General features: G+C 35.6%; 1 protein-coding gene across 1 annotated transcript; it reads right to left on the bottom strand.

Moving 5' to 3' along the window:
• Nucleotides 1-16,042: 16,042 nt before the first annotated feature.
• Nucleotides 16,043-17,852, bottom strand: LOC114175619 (F-box protein At1g67340). The gene is made up of 3 exons (XM_028060380.1): nucleotides 17,409-17,852; nucleotides 17,161-17,323; nucleotides 16,043-17,038 (listed from the first exon to the last, which is right to left on the bottom strand). Exons 1-3 carry the CDS (start codon nucleotides 17,687-17,689, stop codon nucleotides 16,316-16,318), a joined length of 1,167 nt encoding a protein of 388 aa, XP_027916181.1. The 5' UTR covers nucleotides 17,690-17,852; the 3' UTR covers nucleotides 16,043-16,315.
• Nucleotides 17,853-19,084: the final 1,232 nt, after the last annotated feature.

Raw genomic sequence — 19,084 nt, forward strand, 5'->3', positions numbered from 1 at the left:
ATAGAATTGTTCATTTGCCCTAATTCCAGTGTTGTTCTTCGTTCTGCTGGAGTTCATCTTAATTTGACAAGCTTTATTATTTCTGAGTGATGTCTAGGGGCCATTGTTCTTCATCTTGCTCCTGTAACTCGTGGGGTATACAAAATCCTAGGTTATCTAATCACGGTGGTGCGGTTTTGTCGCACGGTGGAGCACCCACTTGCAACTGTGGATAGGTTGTTGTGTTAAGAATAGCTCGAACTACTAAAAATGGTGGGAAGCAATTTTGGGGTTGTCCTAATTACAAGGTTAGATCCATCACCCTTTTTCTGTGATTCGTTCATCAATAAGTGGTTGCAACTAACATGAAGGTTGTTTTGTGTTCTGAATGTTGTCAATAACAGAGGGGAAGTGAAGCTTTCATTGATTGTGATTACTTTAAATGGTGTTCAGAAGATGTTGTTGATGAAAGGGATAACATTATTATAAGGTAAAGAAGGAAGATATTTATTCTGGAGAAAGAACTTAAGGGATCCAGAATGTTTGTTAATGTTTTACTAGGGATAGTGGGTTTATTAGTTGTAGTGAACATCATTGTGTTGTCACGATTGATGAAAAGTGTGTGATTAAATCTGTATTGGGTGGTGTTGAATCTGTATTGGGGGTATCAGTTTGTGTATTTCATTTTATTGACTTGAAATACGTAATTGGAAAGGTGAATTGTTGTATCAGTTAGTTAATTAATGAAAAATTGGTGTTAAAGAAACCTTTGTTTGGTATCAAATACAACCATTACAAACATTCAATGAAGAGAAATTTTCAGTCATAAGTCAATATTATATAAACACATCATTGTACTTATTGTTACAGCACAAAAGACATCCAATATTGTTTTGGATTTTTGAACTTACAATGTAAAAGCTGCAAAATAAAAGTAGACAAAGCATTCTTGACTTTAGAAATCTAAAAGCTGCATAATACATCAAAGCCCCAAAATAAATGGTGCAGCATAAAAAAAGCATAAGTAAGCCTCATGGCTTCCACACATGTCCTCTCCTATGCTGGAGTTTCTGCCTTCTATTGGGTATGGTTGAGGTTGGACGAGGAATTAGAAGGTGGCATGGGTGACTTCCTACAACTGTTTGTGATCCTGCTTGGTGTGTTGCCTGTTGTGGTGGCTGCTATGATGATTGTGATGGCTGATGTGAAGAGTGACTTTCCTGATTCGATGTTGGTGGTGGCTGTTGTGATGACTGAGTTGGTTGAGTCATAGGTGTTAGTGGTGGTTGTTGTGATAACTGACTTGGTTGAGTCATAGGTGGTGGTGGTGGTTGTTCTGATCCCACATTTGTTGCCTGAGTTGACTAAGTTGGTGGTGTTGACTGAGTTGGTGGTGTTGGGTAAGTTGATGGTGCTGGTTGAGGTTGTTGGGGATAGCTTTTTCTATTGTGACCAACTTCTTTACATATGCTACATTTTTTAGTCAAGCCATGTTTTTTAATTTGCTTCCCATTCTTGTTCATCTCCCAAGCTTCAAGTCTTTTTTTTTTCTTTTTGAGTCTTCCAGGTAGAATTCGTTTAGGAAGGGCCAATAAATCTAGAAATTCTGTTTGAATCCACATTTGCTTACCGTTACAAGGGTATATGATGGAATTGTAGATCTCTTCATAGGTTGAGATTCTGAACCAATGAGGGACAAAATCTTCTTCACTTAAGTTCAGAAACTTAATTGCAGCCACTGCATGACAGCAAGGTATCCCTGTTAGACTCCACTTCCTGCAGGTCCAGTGTTTGTTGTCTATGTTGACCACAAATTTCTCCCCAGTAAATTATTTGTACCTAACCTCAAATATTTGATTTGCTGACCAGTTGTTTATCACAATTCAATACAAGTATAAATCACAAATGAGGAAATGGTGACAAAATTAGAATGAGTATGCAACAAATTACAAGTACTTGGGAATCTAATTTGTGGAATTTGTTGTTTCGTTGTCCACTATTGTCTTAATTCTTGGACATATTGTGTTTTTGAAGGATTTTGCCTTTGATCTATTCTCAGCCCATCTTTGCATCATATAAAGACATATTTCCTCCATCATGGACACTATTGGCTTACTCCTTGCTTGTACAATTATACTATTGAATGTCTCACTCATGTTATTCACGAGTGTGTCACACAAAGGTCTGGGGATGAAGCTTGATTTTGACCAATACCTATTCAAGTGGCACACACAAATCAATAATGCTTCACAATCAATTTCAACAAAGTTGAGCAAGGTTACCTTAGGGGTATTCCTAACAGATGTTTGAAAGCATCGTTGTTAAGTTCTTTAATCTTCTTTATGACTTTCTGCCATTGCTATGGATATGTGCTATGAGCTGCTTCCCACATTAAAGCTTTCAGATTCTTTCCCGGGAATTTCTTCCTAAAGTTTGCATATAAATGCCTTATACAAAACCTTTGGTCAACCCCAAGCTAAAGAAATTGAATGGCAGGTAATAAACCCTATAAAATAGAATTAAATCAACTTAGGCAGGCCACCAACTATCTCAGCATTAAAAGGTCATAACAAAAGTGTGAGAAAATAATATACATACATTTTGCTGGTCTGACATGAACGTGTAGGATGCACAAATATCTAGTCCCCCAAGATCATCAATTAACAACTCCAAAAACCATGTCCATGTGTCCTTATTTTCCACTTCAACGACAACACATGGAATTGGTACCATTTGGTCGTTGGCATCCCTTCCAACAGCAGTAAGGAGTTCATCCCCATAGTTATGTTTCAGAAAACAGCCATCTAAACCAATAAAAGGGCGACCTGAAATCATACTATCTTTACAGGCTTTCAAACACATGTAGAACCTGCTGAAATATTTTTACCCTTCATTTCCTTCAACTTTCATCTTTGCTATAAAACCAGGATTAGAACGAAGAATCTCATGTGCATAATCATAAATTCTATTAAATTGTTCTACAAATGACCCATCAACTTGCTCAACAGCCAATGTTTTTGCTCTACGAGCTATGGACTTGGTCACAACAATATTCCACTTCTTAGTTACTTTATTGAATATCAACTGTCCTCAGACTTGGGTTGTCTCTTAATGTGTTTTCCAACCTACTACTTAACCACTTAGCATTTAACATTTCCACATTGAATTCTCTGTTGCACTTGTGCTTGTCATTAATTCTCCTTAACTGCCATATGTTTGTTTCAGCCATATAAGCACAATAGGCAAACAAAGAACATTTTCCTTTCCCACCCAATCATATCACTCTACATCTATGTTTATCATTTTTTTGAAGTTTTAGCCTTCTTCTAGATTGCACTCCATATGTCCTTATTTCCTCTACAAATGTCTCTTTATCTGGAAAATGCGTTCCAACTTCCCATTGGTATGGGGCCATGCTTTTGGGCATTTTAAAGGTCCCAAAGTTTGCCTTACATTGGCTGCCACTGGCCAATGACTCATAACTACTTGGATCATCGCTATACATGTTATGTAATTCCCACCCATCATCAAATAAACCCCTATCATGCATATCAACATGGGCACTACCATCAAATTCTAATTCTTCCTCCTCACCATCTTCTTCCCCATTTCCTTCCCACAAATTGTCCTCATAATGGACACTTACATCATGTAGATCTTCCTCACTCATGCTATGATCAGAATCAGTTTCACCTTCACCTACTACCTCTTGTGACTCAGCTCCAGTTTCCTCACCTTTACCTACTGCATCAGCTCCAGTTTCCTTAACCCGAATTTGATCCACTTCAGTTTGGACACCAAGTTCTACTTCAACCTCATTTTTTTCCTCAACCCGAATTTGATCCACTTCAAGTTGGACACCAACTTCTGCTTCAACCTCATTATTTTCCTCAACTTCAATTTCAGGTTGAACCTCAACATTGACAACAACCTCAATTTCAGGATCCATTTCAGTTTGTGATTGCACCCTAATGTTATGGTGACTATCAGCGTCATCTTCCAATTCATATTCCATGTCACAACCATTATTATCTTGTTGCATTTCAGCCTCATGAACCACATTATTATCCTGCACATGATTAATGTGATCTCCATCGCCACAACCAATGTGACCATCCACCTCAGTCTAGACCTCAACATTTCTAGTTCTTGTTTCTGCCACCACCTCTTCAGGGAAATATTCCAAAAAAATTGTCCACAACCTCAGCTTCACAAATTGAGTGACTAACAAACATGTGAACTTGCCCATTCCTTCTAGCAATATTGACCATGTGCATTGCACCTATGTCATTAGACAAAATTTTCAAATTGTTCTCCAATACAACTGACTTACTAACTTTATACCACAAATCTTTAATGTTTATATAACCCATTTCCCTAAGTATTCCCATTATTTCAAAAAAAAAACTCCACCTATCTGGGTCACAAGCCAACGTGGACGTTAACCCATTACTATAACTCAATGTTTCATTCGTTTCAAAGTATCTCCCATGGTGGACCACCACCTCAAATCTATCATCACACATCCCAACCTATAAAAAACATAAAACAAATTACTATATGCACTACCAATGCCCATAGATACAATACATATTACAACCCAAACCCCAAAAAAGTTAAAAAGGGACCATAACCTACTGACTACAAACCAACGGGACCACAACCCACACACCATTACAAACACACACAGACAAAATAACACACAAAAAACAATACCAACACCCACAATTTCAATACTATATAAGTAAAACGCGAAAGTGAATCCATTAAAAAACCAAAAAACTTACCTCCAATTTCATGCACTAAGAACAAAGCGATGACCCCATGCCACACTGAAGGAGAAAGCAAATCCTTCCTCTTCGAATCGTTATCTATTGATTGTTTCTCGCTTCTTCCTCGAACCCTAATTTCTTCAACCATTATCCGCAATTTCTTCATCGAATCCCTAATTTCTTTCTTTATCGAACCCTGATTTCTTTCAAAACCCTCAAACCCTAATTTCTTTCAAAACCCAATTACAATTCAATTTCTCATTTACTGTCCACATAATCTGATCTCCCTGCATTGCCACGTCATTTTTAATTGCCACAGTATCATATCAGATGACTCTGTCGTTAACTTATTTAATGTTCTTAACGTCGAGGACTAAATTGAACCTCCTACACAAGCTAGAGGACTAAATTGAACCCCGAAAAAATTAGAGGACCAAAATGAACCCATCATATAAATTAGAGGACCAAAAGTCTACTTAAGCCTTATTTTTATCTCATTAGCCTTTCTATGTTTATTTATTATGAATATAGAAAAAAATGTATTATGTGGTTTTTGTAAGACCCACTTTCTGATTTAAAAGTGTTGGGCCTGATTTTATGAGAGAGCCTAGAGTCAGCCCATTTGTTTTTTCAGGACCCCTTTCAGATGCCCACATACTCCCATTCTACACCCTTAAACCAAAACATCTCACTCATTTCTCCCCTGTCTGAAACAAGATTTGTGCTACGGCAGTTGCGAAACTCTCCTCCTAACTAGCGAAACTATTTTTCACCATGTAAGTTAAGCTCAAACTCCCATTTTCCTTCCACTCCATTTTAGTTGCTTCGGTTCTGTCCAAGGTTCCTCTTTAAAGCCTTATTCTCGTTCATGTGTGCATGTTTTTTAGCTCTTTAATATTCTTTGGAATTATGGTGATGTTACTGTTAGAGCTCTCTTATATTAAGTCGTTTTCCAATTGTCGAGGTAAGGGAAGCTAGGTCTTTAAAACCCCCTCTTTGTTTTAGTCTCTTGCATGTTTTTGGTTTCGAATCGTGCTTAAAATGATGCTTTGATGTTCGTGGTTGTGTTTTTTTTTTGTTTGGGATTTTGGGTTTTTTCATGCTGAAACTAGTGAAAATTTGTTATTCTAGCTTAAGCGAAAACTTTTAGCTTAAGCAAGATTGCTCTAGCTTAAGCAAGATCAATCTAGCTTAAGCGAGAATAGCAGAATTTCACTTTGCTCTCTGTTTGAATTTTATCGCTCATTGTTGAGCCTTTCTCTTTGTGTACTGTTATTTTGTAGTTTCTTGCTCTATGAGCAAATTTCCAGCTTAATCTAATTTGTGTAGAGATTCTGTTCATGGCATTGTGTTGTGCCTTTAGGTTTCCATTCCAGTATAGTGTTTAGGATAATTGTAATGGTTGTTTCTAATATACTTTATGTCGGTACTCTATTTTATACTATAAACATGCGACGTTCTATTTGTTAGAATTATTCTTTTAAATTGGGACGTTACATTTATGGTATCAGAGTAGTTCGTCCTCAGGATGATCTTAGAGTTGTGGGTTTGTCATGTCTTGTGGGCTTAAGTATCCAAGTTTAGTTCAGTTTGTTTTTGAACCAAAAGTATTAAGAACAGAAAATGTCTTGATAAAGTAATGAGGTTGCACACTCATGACTAGATCAAATGTCGTTTTTCTTTCTTAATTCTAATGGTTTGGGGAAAGAAAGGTGACAAACAAAAGGTTTGGTTGTTAGTAGATGATGGAGTTTGCTTTGTATGTTCTAGTTTGTCTTGCTTGTGCCTTTGTGGTTTATGTTTGGTGCCTATGGTGATAGAGGAATGCAGATTCAAGGTCAACTCGGTCTGCTTACCTTTATAAGGGTTGGATAAGGCCTCTAAGACAATTTCTTGCCTCAAAGATAGGGAGTTATTTTATGATGTATATCGTTAAGCAAGAAAAGCTAAGTTTTGGGTTAGTAGACTGGGAGAATATCCTAGAATTCAAAACACAATGTTTTGGCAAAGGGAGCTTCAAGGATAGGTCGTTGGAATCAGATACTACAAGTTTTCCAAAAGGAGTTGAATTCAGAGGTTAGAACAATGAAAGATGTCAATGCATGCAAGTGTAACAACATTTGAGGAAATCAACTTGGTTCTACATCCCAGCAATGTTGAGGTTTAGAGTTATGCATATACATGCAATGTTAAGAGGAATGTTATTGGATATAGTCATATGGCCATATCTAGTGCTTTCTTGGATTGGTGGAAGATGAGCAATTGGCAGATCCTAGATTGCAGAAAATAGTGAGATTGCTTGGAATCGAGCAAGCTAAGAAAGATAAAGACCTTGGGTTAGTCAAGTAAGATGATATTTCCTAAGTAGAGGGAAAAATAATTTGTGGATAAGAATGAAATGGCATAAAGGTTTCATACTAGGTTCAACAGCCAGAAGGATATGATTGGTCTTTTTAGTTCATAGTAGGATGTTTCAAGGAAAAGTAGTTCGCATGACCAGAACATTTGACCTTGGGTTGAGATAGAGGAATTTAAGTGTTGGAAGAAGAAGCATATCGTTAGGTTTGATATTGTGGGAATGACAAAAGCTAGTGGAGGCAAAGTACACTAAAGAATGAAAGGAGAAGAAAATTCTGAAGTAGTTGAAATGGTGTCCGTGATAGTTAGTGCTGGAGCGGTTAGCGTAGATGATCAAATTCAAGGAAACAATGTATAAAAGTGGTGCTTGCGATATGGGTTTGGTTTTGTTTAGGATCATATACTTCTTGGTGTCGCCAATATGGTAAAGGAGTCATAGTTGCCTACAAGAGGGAGTTGGGGTTGAGATGGTGGTTTGCTACAATTGTGGTCAAGTGAAGTTTACTTCGATGTGTAACGTGTTTCGTGGTGATCGAAGGATTTAAATTCAAATTCAATTTGAATTGTTTCCTTTTCAAGGTTGGGACATAATCTCAAGGGTGAATTGGTTGTTTTCTTAATCTCATTCTTAGGAGATGTGACCTAACGAAGTAGTTTCCTTTGATTAAAAGAGATAAGTCAGTGGTGGCGTATTAAGTATGGATCAAGCTGAAAGGGGGCAGAATGTCATATGAATTAGAATTATCTGATAGAGGCAAGAGAATAATAAATGCAAAGGATCTTAGTGGTAGAAGGGTTTATAGGCGTATTCTAAAGTATATTATAATTTTGCTTTGGAGTGGTGAAGTTCACTTTTGTATTAGTGTCTGAAGTAGAACTCATGCTAGTAGTTCCTAATTGGATGGTTTATGTTGTGAGTGTGAAGTAAGAGAACCAAGTGAAAGGATTGTTGGAGACATAATGACATAGACTCAATATAATCACTGGAATGACTGCAAGTTTGGTGGATCTCTAAAGAGAAATGGTGGTGTGTCAAACCATTCAAGATGAGTATTGACTAAGGTTGGAGTGGCTAGTAGAGCATGTGGTTTTAAAAAGGATGGATATGATGTTGAGAAAATGGAATGTTAAGGCTATCAAAAAGGGAGTTTTAAAGAGTTTTGTAAGTTTTTTAGAGGTTTTGAGGAAGGTTTCTCAACGATGATTGCTTCCTTGTCATGGCAGACATGAAAGGATCATCATTTTGAGTAAACAAATAAGTGACTTTGTGTATGGATTAGAGTAGCGCAACGGGATAGTGTCAAGTGATGCTTATGAATGGTATGAGGTGTGTGAAAAGAACTATCTTACTCATGACCTAGTGGTTGCTACAATAATCAGTTCTTTAAAAACAACAAAGGTGTCACTCTTATGAGTATCAGTCAAAAGTGTTCAATGATCATTTAGAGTTGAAAGTGTGGAGTTGCACAGAGGAAGTTGGACAAGAGAAATATGAGATGGTTGAGTTATGGTTTCAAGTTAGGGTGTCAACCTAGAAGTGAGAAAGTAAAAGTAGATGCTTAACTAGGTAAGGGAAATCAAGATCTTGGCTTGACAAGGCAAGAGTAAGAGTTGGTGGAGAAGTATAAGTGATTGAGTTAGGAAGAGAAGATGGGAGGGGATTTCATTAGTCTAGTCACCTGACTAGAACTAGTGAGTTTCTCAAAAAGGTTGGAAAAAGGAAAATCGAACAATCTTAGTTTGAAATGTATCATAGAGTTGCTAGGTACAAATGAAACTAGAGATTTCAAGTCAAGGAAGATATGGTTCTGAGGTTTTGTAGAAGGATGGTTACAAGTTAAGGGATCAGAAATGAAGATAGGATGCCAAATGAATCTAGTGGTTGTAATAGTTGAAAGTTTTAATTTGGAAATGGAATACCTTGGTAGTGAACTTTGTTACGCTTGGTTGAAGTCAGTAAAAGAAGCAAGATGTTATAAGTGTTGCTATGAATAAAGGTGATCAAGTTAGTGGAATGATGCTTCAAGGACAAGATAGTGTGTAGTGACAACTAACATGATGTAGTTTGAGACTTGAAGTTATCTAAGATTTTGGTGAAAACCTAGAAAAGGTAATAGAGAGCATATGGAAGGTGAGTCAGTATACCATATACGAATTGGTTGGTCAGGTATGAAGGATCATTCCAATTTTAAGGTTGGAGGTTGGGAGTTGCTTTGAGAGTAGTGGCTAAACCAATCTACACTGTTGAACATCTAACACTTAGCACAGAGGCAGAGCTTCTAATGAGTATAAGTGTTTGAGTTGTTAAATTAGTCATGTCTAAGTGGTGGTTGTTACAGAAAGGGAAGAGAACATAGTTTTCCTTCTACCTCATGAGTGAATTTTCGAGGTCGAAAATTTTTGTTGTTGGAGAGATTGTAAAACCTACTTTCTGATTTAAAAAGTGTTGGGCCTGGTTTTATGAGAGAGCCTAGAGTCAGTCCATTTGCTTTTCCAGGATCTCTTTCAATTGCCCAAATACTCCCATTCTACACCATCAAACCAAAACATCTCACTCATTTCTCCCCTGTCTGAAACAGGAGTTGTGCTAGGATAGTTGCAAAACTCTCCTCCGATCTAGTGGAACTATTTTTCACCATGTAAGTTGAGCTCAAACTCCCATTTTCCTCCCTTTCCATTTTAGTTGCTTCGGTTCTATCCAGGGTTCCTCTTTAGAGCCTTATTCTCGTTCATGTGTGCATGCTTTTCAGCTCTATATTATGTCTTTGGAACAGTGGTATTGTTATTGTTAGAGCTCTCTTCCATCAAGTCGTTTTCCTAGTGTCGAGTTAAGGGAAGCTAGGGCTTAGAAACCCCCTTTTTTTAGTCTCTTGCATGCTTTTGGTTTCAAATCATGCTTAAAATTATGGTTTGATGTTCATGGTTGTGTTTTTTGTTTTTTGGGGATTTTGGGTTTTTGCATGTTGAAACTAGTGGAAATCTGATATTCTAGCTTAAGCGAGATCAATCTAGCTTAAGCGAGATCAGTCTAGCTTAAGCGAGAATTTCTAGCTTAAGCGAGAATAGAATAATTTCACTTTTCTCTTTGTTTCAATTTTAGCTTAAGCGAGAATTTCTAGCTTAAGCAAAATCAGTCTAGCTTAGGTGAGAATTGTTGCAGAATTTTAAATTCCTTACTTTAACTTATGATTAACTAAGTTAATGTTAAAAATATGATGTATGAAGTTATACATGTATGGTGTGGCACTTTTTTGACCTGTATTTGATGTGTTTAGCATGAGATTATAATGTTGAGATGACATGTGGAATGTTGTTGGTAAAAGAGTTTCATGGGAAACTCTTGATGACAGTGTGGTTAGTGTATGCCTTGATATAAGAGATGTATATAGATAAAGGAAGGTATCCTGAACTTTGATAATCGTTCACACTCATATAGAGTAGAATGAATTATGTGGTAAGAGTGGTAGGAGGTCCTAGTATTGGGAGGTGTTTGAGCTTGAGACAGAATGGGATTAACCTGGTGTGTGATTGGGTGATAAGCTCTTGTGTCTAGACTCTATAGAGTTTAGAAACCAGCACAGGTTCATACTTCCTTTAGAATTCTATATCAAACGCATAATCTAGATAATTGAGTTTGAGGGTCTTGCATTGCTTGCCTTCACACATGCCTTGTGTGCTTACTGAAATGCATGTTTAAGAATCCGCTTGTATACTTATATGATAAAAGATATTTTTATCTCTAGCTTATCCTTTCTCTCTGTGTTTGTGTTTCTGTTTGATTTCTTTTTACGATGATCACCAAATCCTTGGTGTGAGCAGACGTGGAGGCTCTTGGTTATCGTGATGTTGGCAGGGAAGCTAGTGTTTAGTAGGCTTTCTAGATCCTTTATTGCTCATTGTTGAGCCTTTCTCCTTGTGTACTTTTATTTTGTAGTTTCTTGCTCGGTAAGAAAATTTCCAGCTTAATTTAATCTGTGTTTAGATTTTGTTCATGGCATTGTGTTGTGCCTTTGGGTTTCCATTCCAGTATCGTATTTGGGATAAGTGTAATGGTTGTTTCTTTTTTACTTTCTGTCAGTGCTTTGTTTTATACTATAAACATATGCATTCTATTTATTAGAATTATTTTTCTTTAAATAGGGATATTACATTTTTTTCATAACCAATTTTTAATTGTGGCTTGATTATCATATATTTTTTTTAAAATATGTCTTTCAATTTTCGATTAAATTATGATAAATTATTTTTTAATTTTAAATCCTTTTTTTAAATAGGTAGATTGATTAAGAATAGAAGAATAAATTTATTTTTGTTAAAAGTAACGAAAGAGAAGCTATAGTGGATATGAAAACAAACAAAACTCAACTTCTTTACCCAATTTGAAACATCATATAAATAATCTAATTGTTCAAGTAGAGGAGTTCTTCTTTACTCTTCAAAGAATTAAAAGGGATGAGTTTGATATTAACTCTTTCTAATGGATATAAGAAGAAACGTCATCAAAGATGAGGATATCCGATGAGTAAAAAAGATGAAATTAGATAAGCTTATTTAAAGTGGCACTAACACAAAATGGGCCTATAACGTCACCTATTTGACGTCAGTCCACGAAAGTCCCGAAGTAAAAAATGACCGGTGGCGTTTTTGCAATTAAAAGCACAAAATTAACGTCGGCACCCTAAGGAAGAGACGTCTTTATTCAGTTTGACATCAATGTCGACAGGTTAGACGTCAAAGGATGTCGGATTTCAAATCCCTAACGTCAAATGACTTCTGTTTTTCAATTCTCCGACGTCAAATTACGTCTATTTCTCGATATCCCGACGTTAAATGTTATAAAGAAACCAGAGGCAGCGCCAACAACACTGTTCCTTTGCACACTTTCATTTTTAGGGTTAACCAACACCTTTGTTGATGAGTGGGAGGACGAAGGAAGATTAGTTTTTGGTCATGAAACCTCCAATGCATGTAAGAGGATGTGCTCGCTTGGGGTTTTTTTGAGTTTTGATCCAATGGTTTTCTCCTTTTCGTATTGCAGCAACGTGATTTGTGCTAGGCGACAATGCGATGACGAGCTCCAAAACTTTCAGCAGCGTGACGACCTTTGATTGCACAATTATGTTGTAACTATTGCTTACTCAAAGGGACTCTCTCTTAATATCACTCTATGTTTTTCTGTTATTATTAGCTCACCTCATTTTTTCCATTTACCTTCATTGTTAGGTCACTCATATGACTGCTTTATTATTTATTTTTTTAGATTTGGGTTTTGATTTATTGATATTTGTAGTTTTTTGTAGAAGGTTTGTGAAAGAGAGTTATGGCAGGAGGTGGGGGAGCTTCGTTGCCTAAGATTGATGAGCCACAACCACAACCACCAAAGGATTAACTATCAAATGTTTCTTATTGCACAGCGTGAGTTTTTGTTTTTGTTTTCCTGTAATAGTAGATTCGATTTCTGTTTGGTTTTGCTTTGAATTTGATTCCTCTGTCATCTTTATCGAAATGGTATATATTTAAAAGCATGCTTTGTGATTTTGACATTAATTGTTTGCACATGTTGGTTGTTTATTTGTTTTTTAAACTGATTGTAAGTTTGTTTATGTTTGACATGGGTTTTGAATGAAATTAAGGGGGAACTAGGAAAAATAAGGAAAAGAGTTATTAGCAATTAATTCACGGTTTTGGTTCAGGGATGTGGGTTCTGGTTTATGAAAGTGCAGCCAAAGGACGTCTGTTTCATTTATAACCAACTTCAAGGGACGTCGGCTTTTTTCTCAAACATCAATTTTGACGACAGCCAATGAGACGTCGGAGTTTGGACAGACGCCAAAAATTGAAAATAACAGACATTAAAAGTCTCTTTTGTGTTAGTGTGGTATTTGTATCTATACAACTTTATAAATTTTGAATATATTATTTTAATTTTTTAAAATTATTGGTCAAAATACGCTACTATCTCTACTTTTAACTTTCAAATTAAACCAAGGGTATATTAATTTGATTTCGGTAAAGAAACAAATTAGTTTATTAAAAATTAAAAGAAAATTATGAAATAAAGATAAAAATCAATTTTCTAAGAAAATAAAATAAAATAAACAACAAAAATAATTTAACCTCAAAAGCTCGAATCCGTACAAAATTAGTTAATTAGTTAATCCATGAAATTTTACCGAACACCACTCTAACTTTTATAAACTTATCTTAAAAGTAATCGTTTAAAAAAAAGTACGGTATTTTTCTTTTGTATTTACAAATTCTCTTTATAACGTTTATAAACACCTTTTGAAAGCAATAGTTCAAAAGAAGTAATTTTTTCTGTTTTTTTAATTTTTTTCTAACTTCTAATATTATTAGCTCTGCTTTCTGTAAATATAAATATTTTCGATGTATTTTCATTTCAAAAAGGACAAATTTATTTTTCTGAAAAAGGGACAAACAAACGGTCCTATTAATCTCCTTAAATATGTATACTTATAGAATTTTTTTAAAAACATGATACATTATCGATTAAAGATTGGTTCTGATTATGATATTAATAAGTGTCTCTCCCTGTAATTCTGGCACGAAGAAAGCATAAGATGGTGAATGCTATATGCAATGGAATGAAAAGATACCAAAGCAAGAAGAAAGGCAGAAATAAATTTTTTAAATGAAAATTAAGAGTTAGATACCCAAATCAAAGGCATAAGAAACCTATCTGTCCTAGAAGCTTCTTCATATTTACACAAAATATTGGTAGTTAGCACGTACCATACTTAACCACTTTTTGTTTTATAATAAACCAATTATATTATAATTTACTTAAAAGCATATATATGCCTTTTTTTATGATTCCATATTCTCTATTAATTTTTTTATTATTATTTTCTGTTGAACACTTAAAATACATAATATTGATACTTTAAATATTTTTTTAATATATCTTAAAATTTTAAAATTAGTGACCATCAAAATAAAGTACAATAGAATAAAAACTATAAAAGATCAACATAGAATCCAAATTTTTTACTCACTTTTTCATTTTCTAGTTCAAATTCAAATAAGAAACAAGTGAAATTGAATCAATAAATTTTATACTTCACTCATGAAAAGATTTAATAAAATGAAATCCAATGTTTGTTGCTTTAAAAAGATGCCAAAATGTAACTCTTTTTTTTATACTTCTCCATAATGTCTTTTGAGATATTCTTTTTTGTAATTTCAACTCTAAAATTTGAATGAATTTGGAAAATGTGACTAGTTATTGCACTGGGCCTGGTCCACCCATTCACTACTATATGGGGTTAAGTGCATCTGAAATAAATAATGAAGCTGGACCAAAAATAAATAAATAAATAAAGAGCATTGCAGAAAGAATAAGTGCACTCCATCATCCCCTCACCTTCTTTTCATACCCATTTAATTAATTTATTTCCCATTTGACATGAATAATCTATTCAAAATCGAATCTTTATTTTAAAATTTCCCTTTTTATTTTCAACTTATTATATATGTACAGAGTTCCTGCCAGCTAACTTTTTTCTGAAACCCAACAAGAAATTTGCAAATGTTTCTCCTACTTTTCTTTTTTCATCTTTTCTTATTCCTTTTGACCAAAAAAAAAAAGTGATAATTAAAGCTAGATGAAAGCTGGTTCTGGAGTAGCATTTAGTTGTAATCCTACCAATGCCATTAACATAATTTTATTGTACAACTTTATTAGGTATTGAATAATAAAAGCTTAATATAATGCTAATAATAAATTAGGTCAAATGTAAGAAATAGAAATAAATCTACTTCCCGATTATGTGCATAAAAGTTAATGCGCTTAAATCTACTAATGCAGCTTCATAAAACTATTAAATCATGCCAATTGATTCTCTACACACTTTTCGGAGCCATGGTGCAAGGCAAGTAAAAAACCTTTATTTGAAACAAAATATTTATAGAAAAAAAAAACTATCCAAAAATATAATTGATTACTAACAATACATCTACTTTGAAAAATAAAATGTAATGTTGATAACAATTTTTTTTCACCTAAAAGTAAGTTCATGATCTTGTAACATAATTGTCTATTTTTGTAACGAGTAACTGCTTTAGTTATTTCACTAGTTGACTTCTATTATCAAATTAATCAAAGTTAAAACACTGTACATTGTACTGTAGTTAATGTCGTGAACTTTAGAGCTGACTAAAAGTACCAAAACATTTAATGTGTCATCCATGTTATTGTCCTCTACACATGCTTGCTTATAGGATTCGTATTTCTATCTAATTAAGATATGTTTTTCTTGTTTTAATTTGCTTAAGGAGTTGCACTAACAAAGTCTTAAAGTTAAAACTTTACAGATGAACAACAGTTTTTTTTAATTTTGAAATAGGCGTTTAAAAACTTGCTATAAATATAGATCACAATTATTAGAAACATGCTGTAAACAGGTGAAACAAATGTGTGGTTGAAGATTAGTGTTGTACTCAAAGAACACATAAATGGTAATTATTATTAACCTCACTTAAACCTTTCCCATGCGATTTGGTTGCTGTCTTTCATAAAATAAAAATAAAAAATCGTATCTTCCGAATAACTATTGGTACCAAGTAATGATATGATAGGTTGCTTTGCATAAATTGTCATTGACACATTTTTGTAATAATTTTCATCAAGTTACTAACAAGTTGTTGGATCACAAATAATGAATCCTCCCTAATGATGTATCATGCATGTGAGGGGAGGTAAAATTGTGTGAAACTGTTGAATTATTTTTTTAACTTATGACATGGCGCCGCATTAAATCAATAGAGACAAATCACACCTCACCAAATCCTCCACCTTCAACTTAATTACATTTAATTTTGTCATATCTACAACACCTCAATTCCAAACTAACATATATTTTCTACAAATTATGTTTAAATATTAAATTTAAATGGTATCAATTACTCTCAGATGGATTAAAATTCACATTAAGATCTTAGCATTGATTCTCTAATTAAAGTTAAACTCTGAAATTGGAAAGATAGAGAAAATTAATCTACTCTCGATTTTCCATGAGAATTCTCTCACTATACAAGAAAAAAAAAGTACTCTATACCTCTTTTTTGGAGACGGACAACTAATAATATTTTTTTTCTCTCTCTTCACCAAAAATAGATTCAAATCTTCCTCCGTCCAACACAGCCTCCCTTTCCGTTACCGTCACTGATACGATGAGAAAAACTGCCTAACTATCCGCCATAGCCATGACCTCGCCGTCACTATCCTCGTCTCCGATGTCTTCGCCGTCTTCGTCCAGCCACCGCTCCACGGGGGCGCACTCCGCCTTGTGCCGGAACTTCCAATCGAGCGCTTGGCACGCGCGTGAGCAATAGTTCACCGCGCCACACACAGAACACCTTCGAAACTCGTGCTTCCTGGACTCGGGCCGCCCGCACCCCGCGTGTGAACACAACCTCAGCCCCTGTCCGGGCGAACCGCCGCGAGCTGCGAACCACTCCGCCATGAATCGGCTCGCCGGATGCACCTCCGGCGTCGGGACGTTACATCCGAAATCGCTGAGCAACGGACATCCGATCCCCTGCCGAAGCTGTGGCTGAAGGTTGCACGTCAGCCAGTGGCGCGCGGCGGCGCTCGTCGACAACACGGCCGCGAGCTCCCGCGCGTTTGCCTGCACGAGGAACCGCCGCCCCTCGGCGATGTTCTGCCGCACGCCGTAACCGTCTTGCAGGCAGTGACCGAGCTCGCGCAGCGCGTCGACGTGGCCGAGAAACGCCGCTCTGGCGCAGAGCGCCACGCCGGCGCGTAAGTCCTTGTCGCTTTTGGTTCCGCCGCTGCCGTTAAACTGAATCACGGCCAGCGAGTACAGAGCACGCGCGTGGGAGTTTATCGCTGCCTTCGCCATTAAAGACGCGCCGCTCCCTCGGTTTTGCAAACAGTAGAACCGAATCTGCACACAAAACAGATAGAAATCAACAAGTTAGATTTTTGAAAAAGCAATAAGAATTAAGAATTTGTTCACAGAAGAAAGTATTTTTGAAATTTCCTAACTTGAATTTCAGGTTAACTCACCATGCCTAAAGTGTAACAGGCTTCAACATTTCCGGCATCCGCACAGTGTTTGAGGAAACGGTGCGCCGAATCGCACCAATCTTTGGCTCTAATAGCGAAAGCTCTGGGTGAGACTTTGGACAAAACAAGCGAATGTAGTGCTAACTTGTTTAATCTCCTACACCTGTTCCACAAACACTAGAATCAGACACCGTCCAGAGAAAAAATGTAAGAAGAATAGAGAAAACAATGGTTGAAAAACTACGCACGTGATTAAAACATTGAGAAAATCGGAAGGTTTAGTGGCGGTAGAACTAAGCTTGCAGAAGATAGAGATTACAAGGTCATCCGGCAAAGACTCAAAAAAATCGTAATCGGTAACGGTTTTTTCCGGCGTCTTCTTCTGCCTTTTTCGGCTATAAATAAAGGAGTCTCCGGCGACATGCACACGCATATGCATGTGCAGATCCTTGTTTTTATTGGCAAGCCTCACATCCGAACACATCCTTGACACTACTCCAGAATAGCAAGCTCCTCTCCTTGTTCTCATGTCCTTCGTTAACCACTTCTTCTTCTTCTTCTCTTTTTTCTTGTCTCTCCCTTGAGAGATAAAAGGGAAGAAAACCTAGGTAGCAAGTTATATATAGGAGGTAATGCAATGTGATGGTATGAATCTCCAAACCTGGACCACAACAACATCAAAGACACTGCCAAGGTTTTTAAATACCTCTTCAAAAATAAGTATGTATATGTAACCGGACACAACAAATGTTAAGGTGGGACCACAACTACTTAATTACTTAAACAGCCCTAATGTTGTCGTTTGTGCTGGTCAAACTTGGTTGACCCAGATCCGCACCCTCGTCCTGCATAACTTGATGCTCTGAATATTAAAAATTTAAAAATTGCTCTTATTTTGTACTGCCAAAGAAAATGCTTTTCTCTTGTCTGCAGCATACCTTTGATTTTGAACAGTCTATTCTTCTTCTCATCCTACGTGAGTTGTATGTTTTAACAAGATAACAAGATAAAGGAATGGGTAAATAATATGCTGAGAGTTTGTTTTAAAAGCGGTTAAATTTGTTGAGTGAAACAACTAACTTCAGTTATTTTGAAAATTCAAGTTAACCCCAGGTTTAAAACAACATTCGCTATTCTCGGATGTGCGCGTGATAGACACGTGGTTCTTGGTGCGTGGCCGTTAGGAACGTGTTTGAGCAGGCAGTGACATTGGAGTGGGCAATTTCAGGTACCGAATCCTGGGCACTCGTTTAAGACCAAACTCATCTCGAGGTCAAACTACGATTCAGCAACTGCTTCAGTTACATTACACTACTCTTCCCCCTTTTTACAGTTTATTATCTATTTTGTTTTTTTAGTTCATTCCATTCAAAATTATTTGTTTCTCTAAATTTATACTTCCAGGGATGATTTGTGGTACAAAAGTAATATCAAATAACTATTTTCCATACTAACCTTGTCAGAATAATCAGTTATTGACCAAACTATTTTTATTTTGACCCATACCAGTATTGTAACACACATGAAAAAAAAAAACAACTTTATATATTCCGTTAACTTTACTAAATTTGATTTTGACTCTTGTAATTTTAAAAAATAAATCAAAGACTTCAAACTTAAAATAATATACAAATTAACATTCATTTTAACCTTATCACAAGTCACTAAATATAAAAAGTAATTCAAATCATAAATTTTATAAATTGTGGCCTTATTCACCGGAAATAATAAATGACAATTTTCATGAAAAGTAAAATGTGAATATAATATGAATTTTACTTTTAATTAAATTAAATTAAATTAATATTTATTATTTTTATTCATTTAAATTCAAAATTAAATTTTAGAGTATATCTTACTCAAGTTTGACATTATAAATAGAATGCTGTTAATGTGCTTTAGAAATAACTATTATAAATAAAAT

The sequence above is a fragment of the Vigna unguiculata genome, chromosome 3, assembly GCF_004118075.2.
Source record: "Vigna unguiculata cultivar IT97K-499-35 chromosome 3, ASM411807v1, whole genome shotgun sequence".
Classification (NCBI taxonomy): Eukaryota; Viridiplantae; Streptophyta; class Magnoliopsida; order Fabales; family Fabaceae; genus Vigna; species Vigna unguiculata.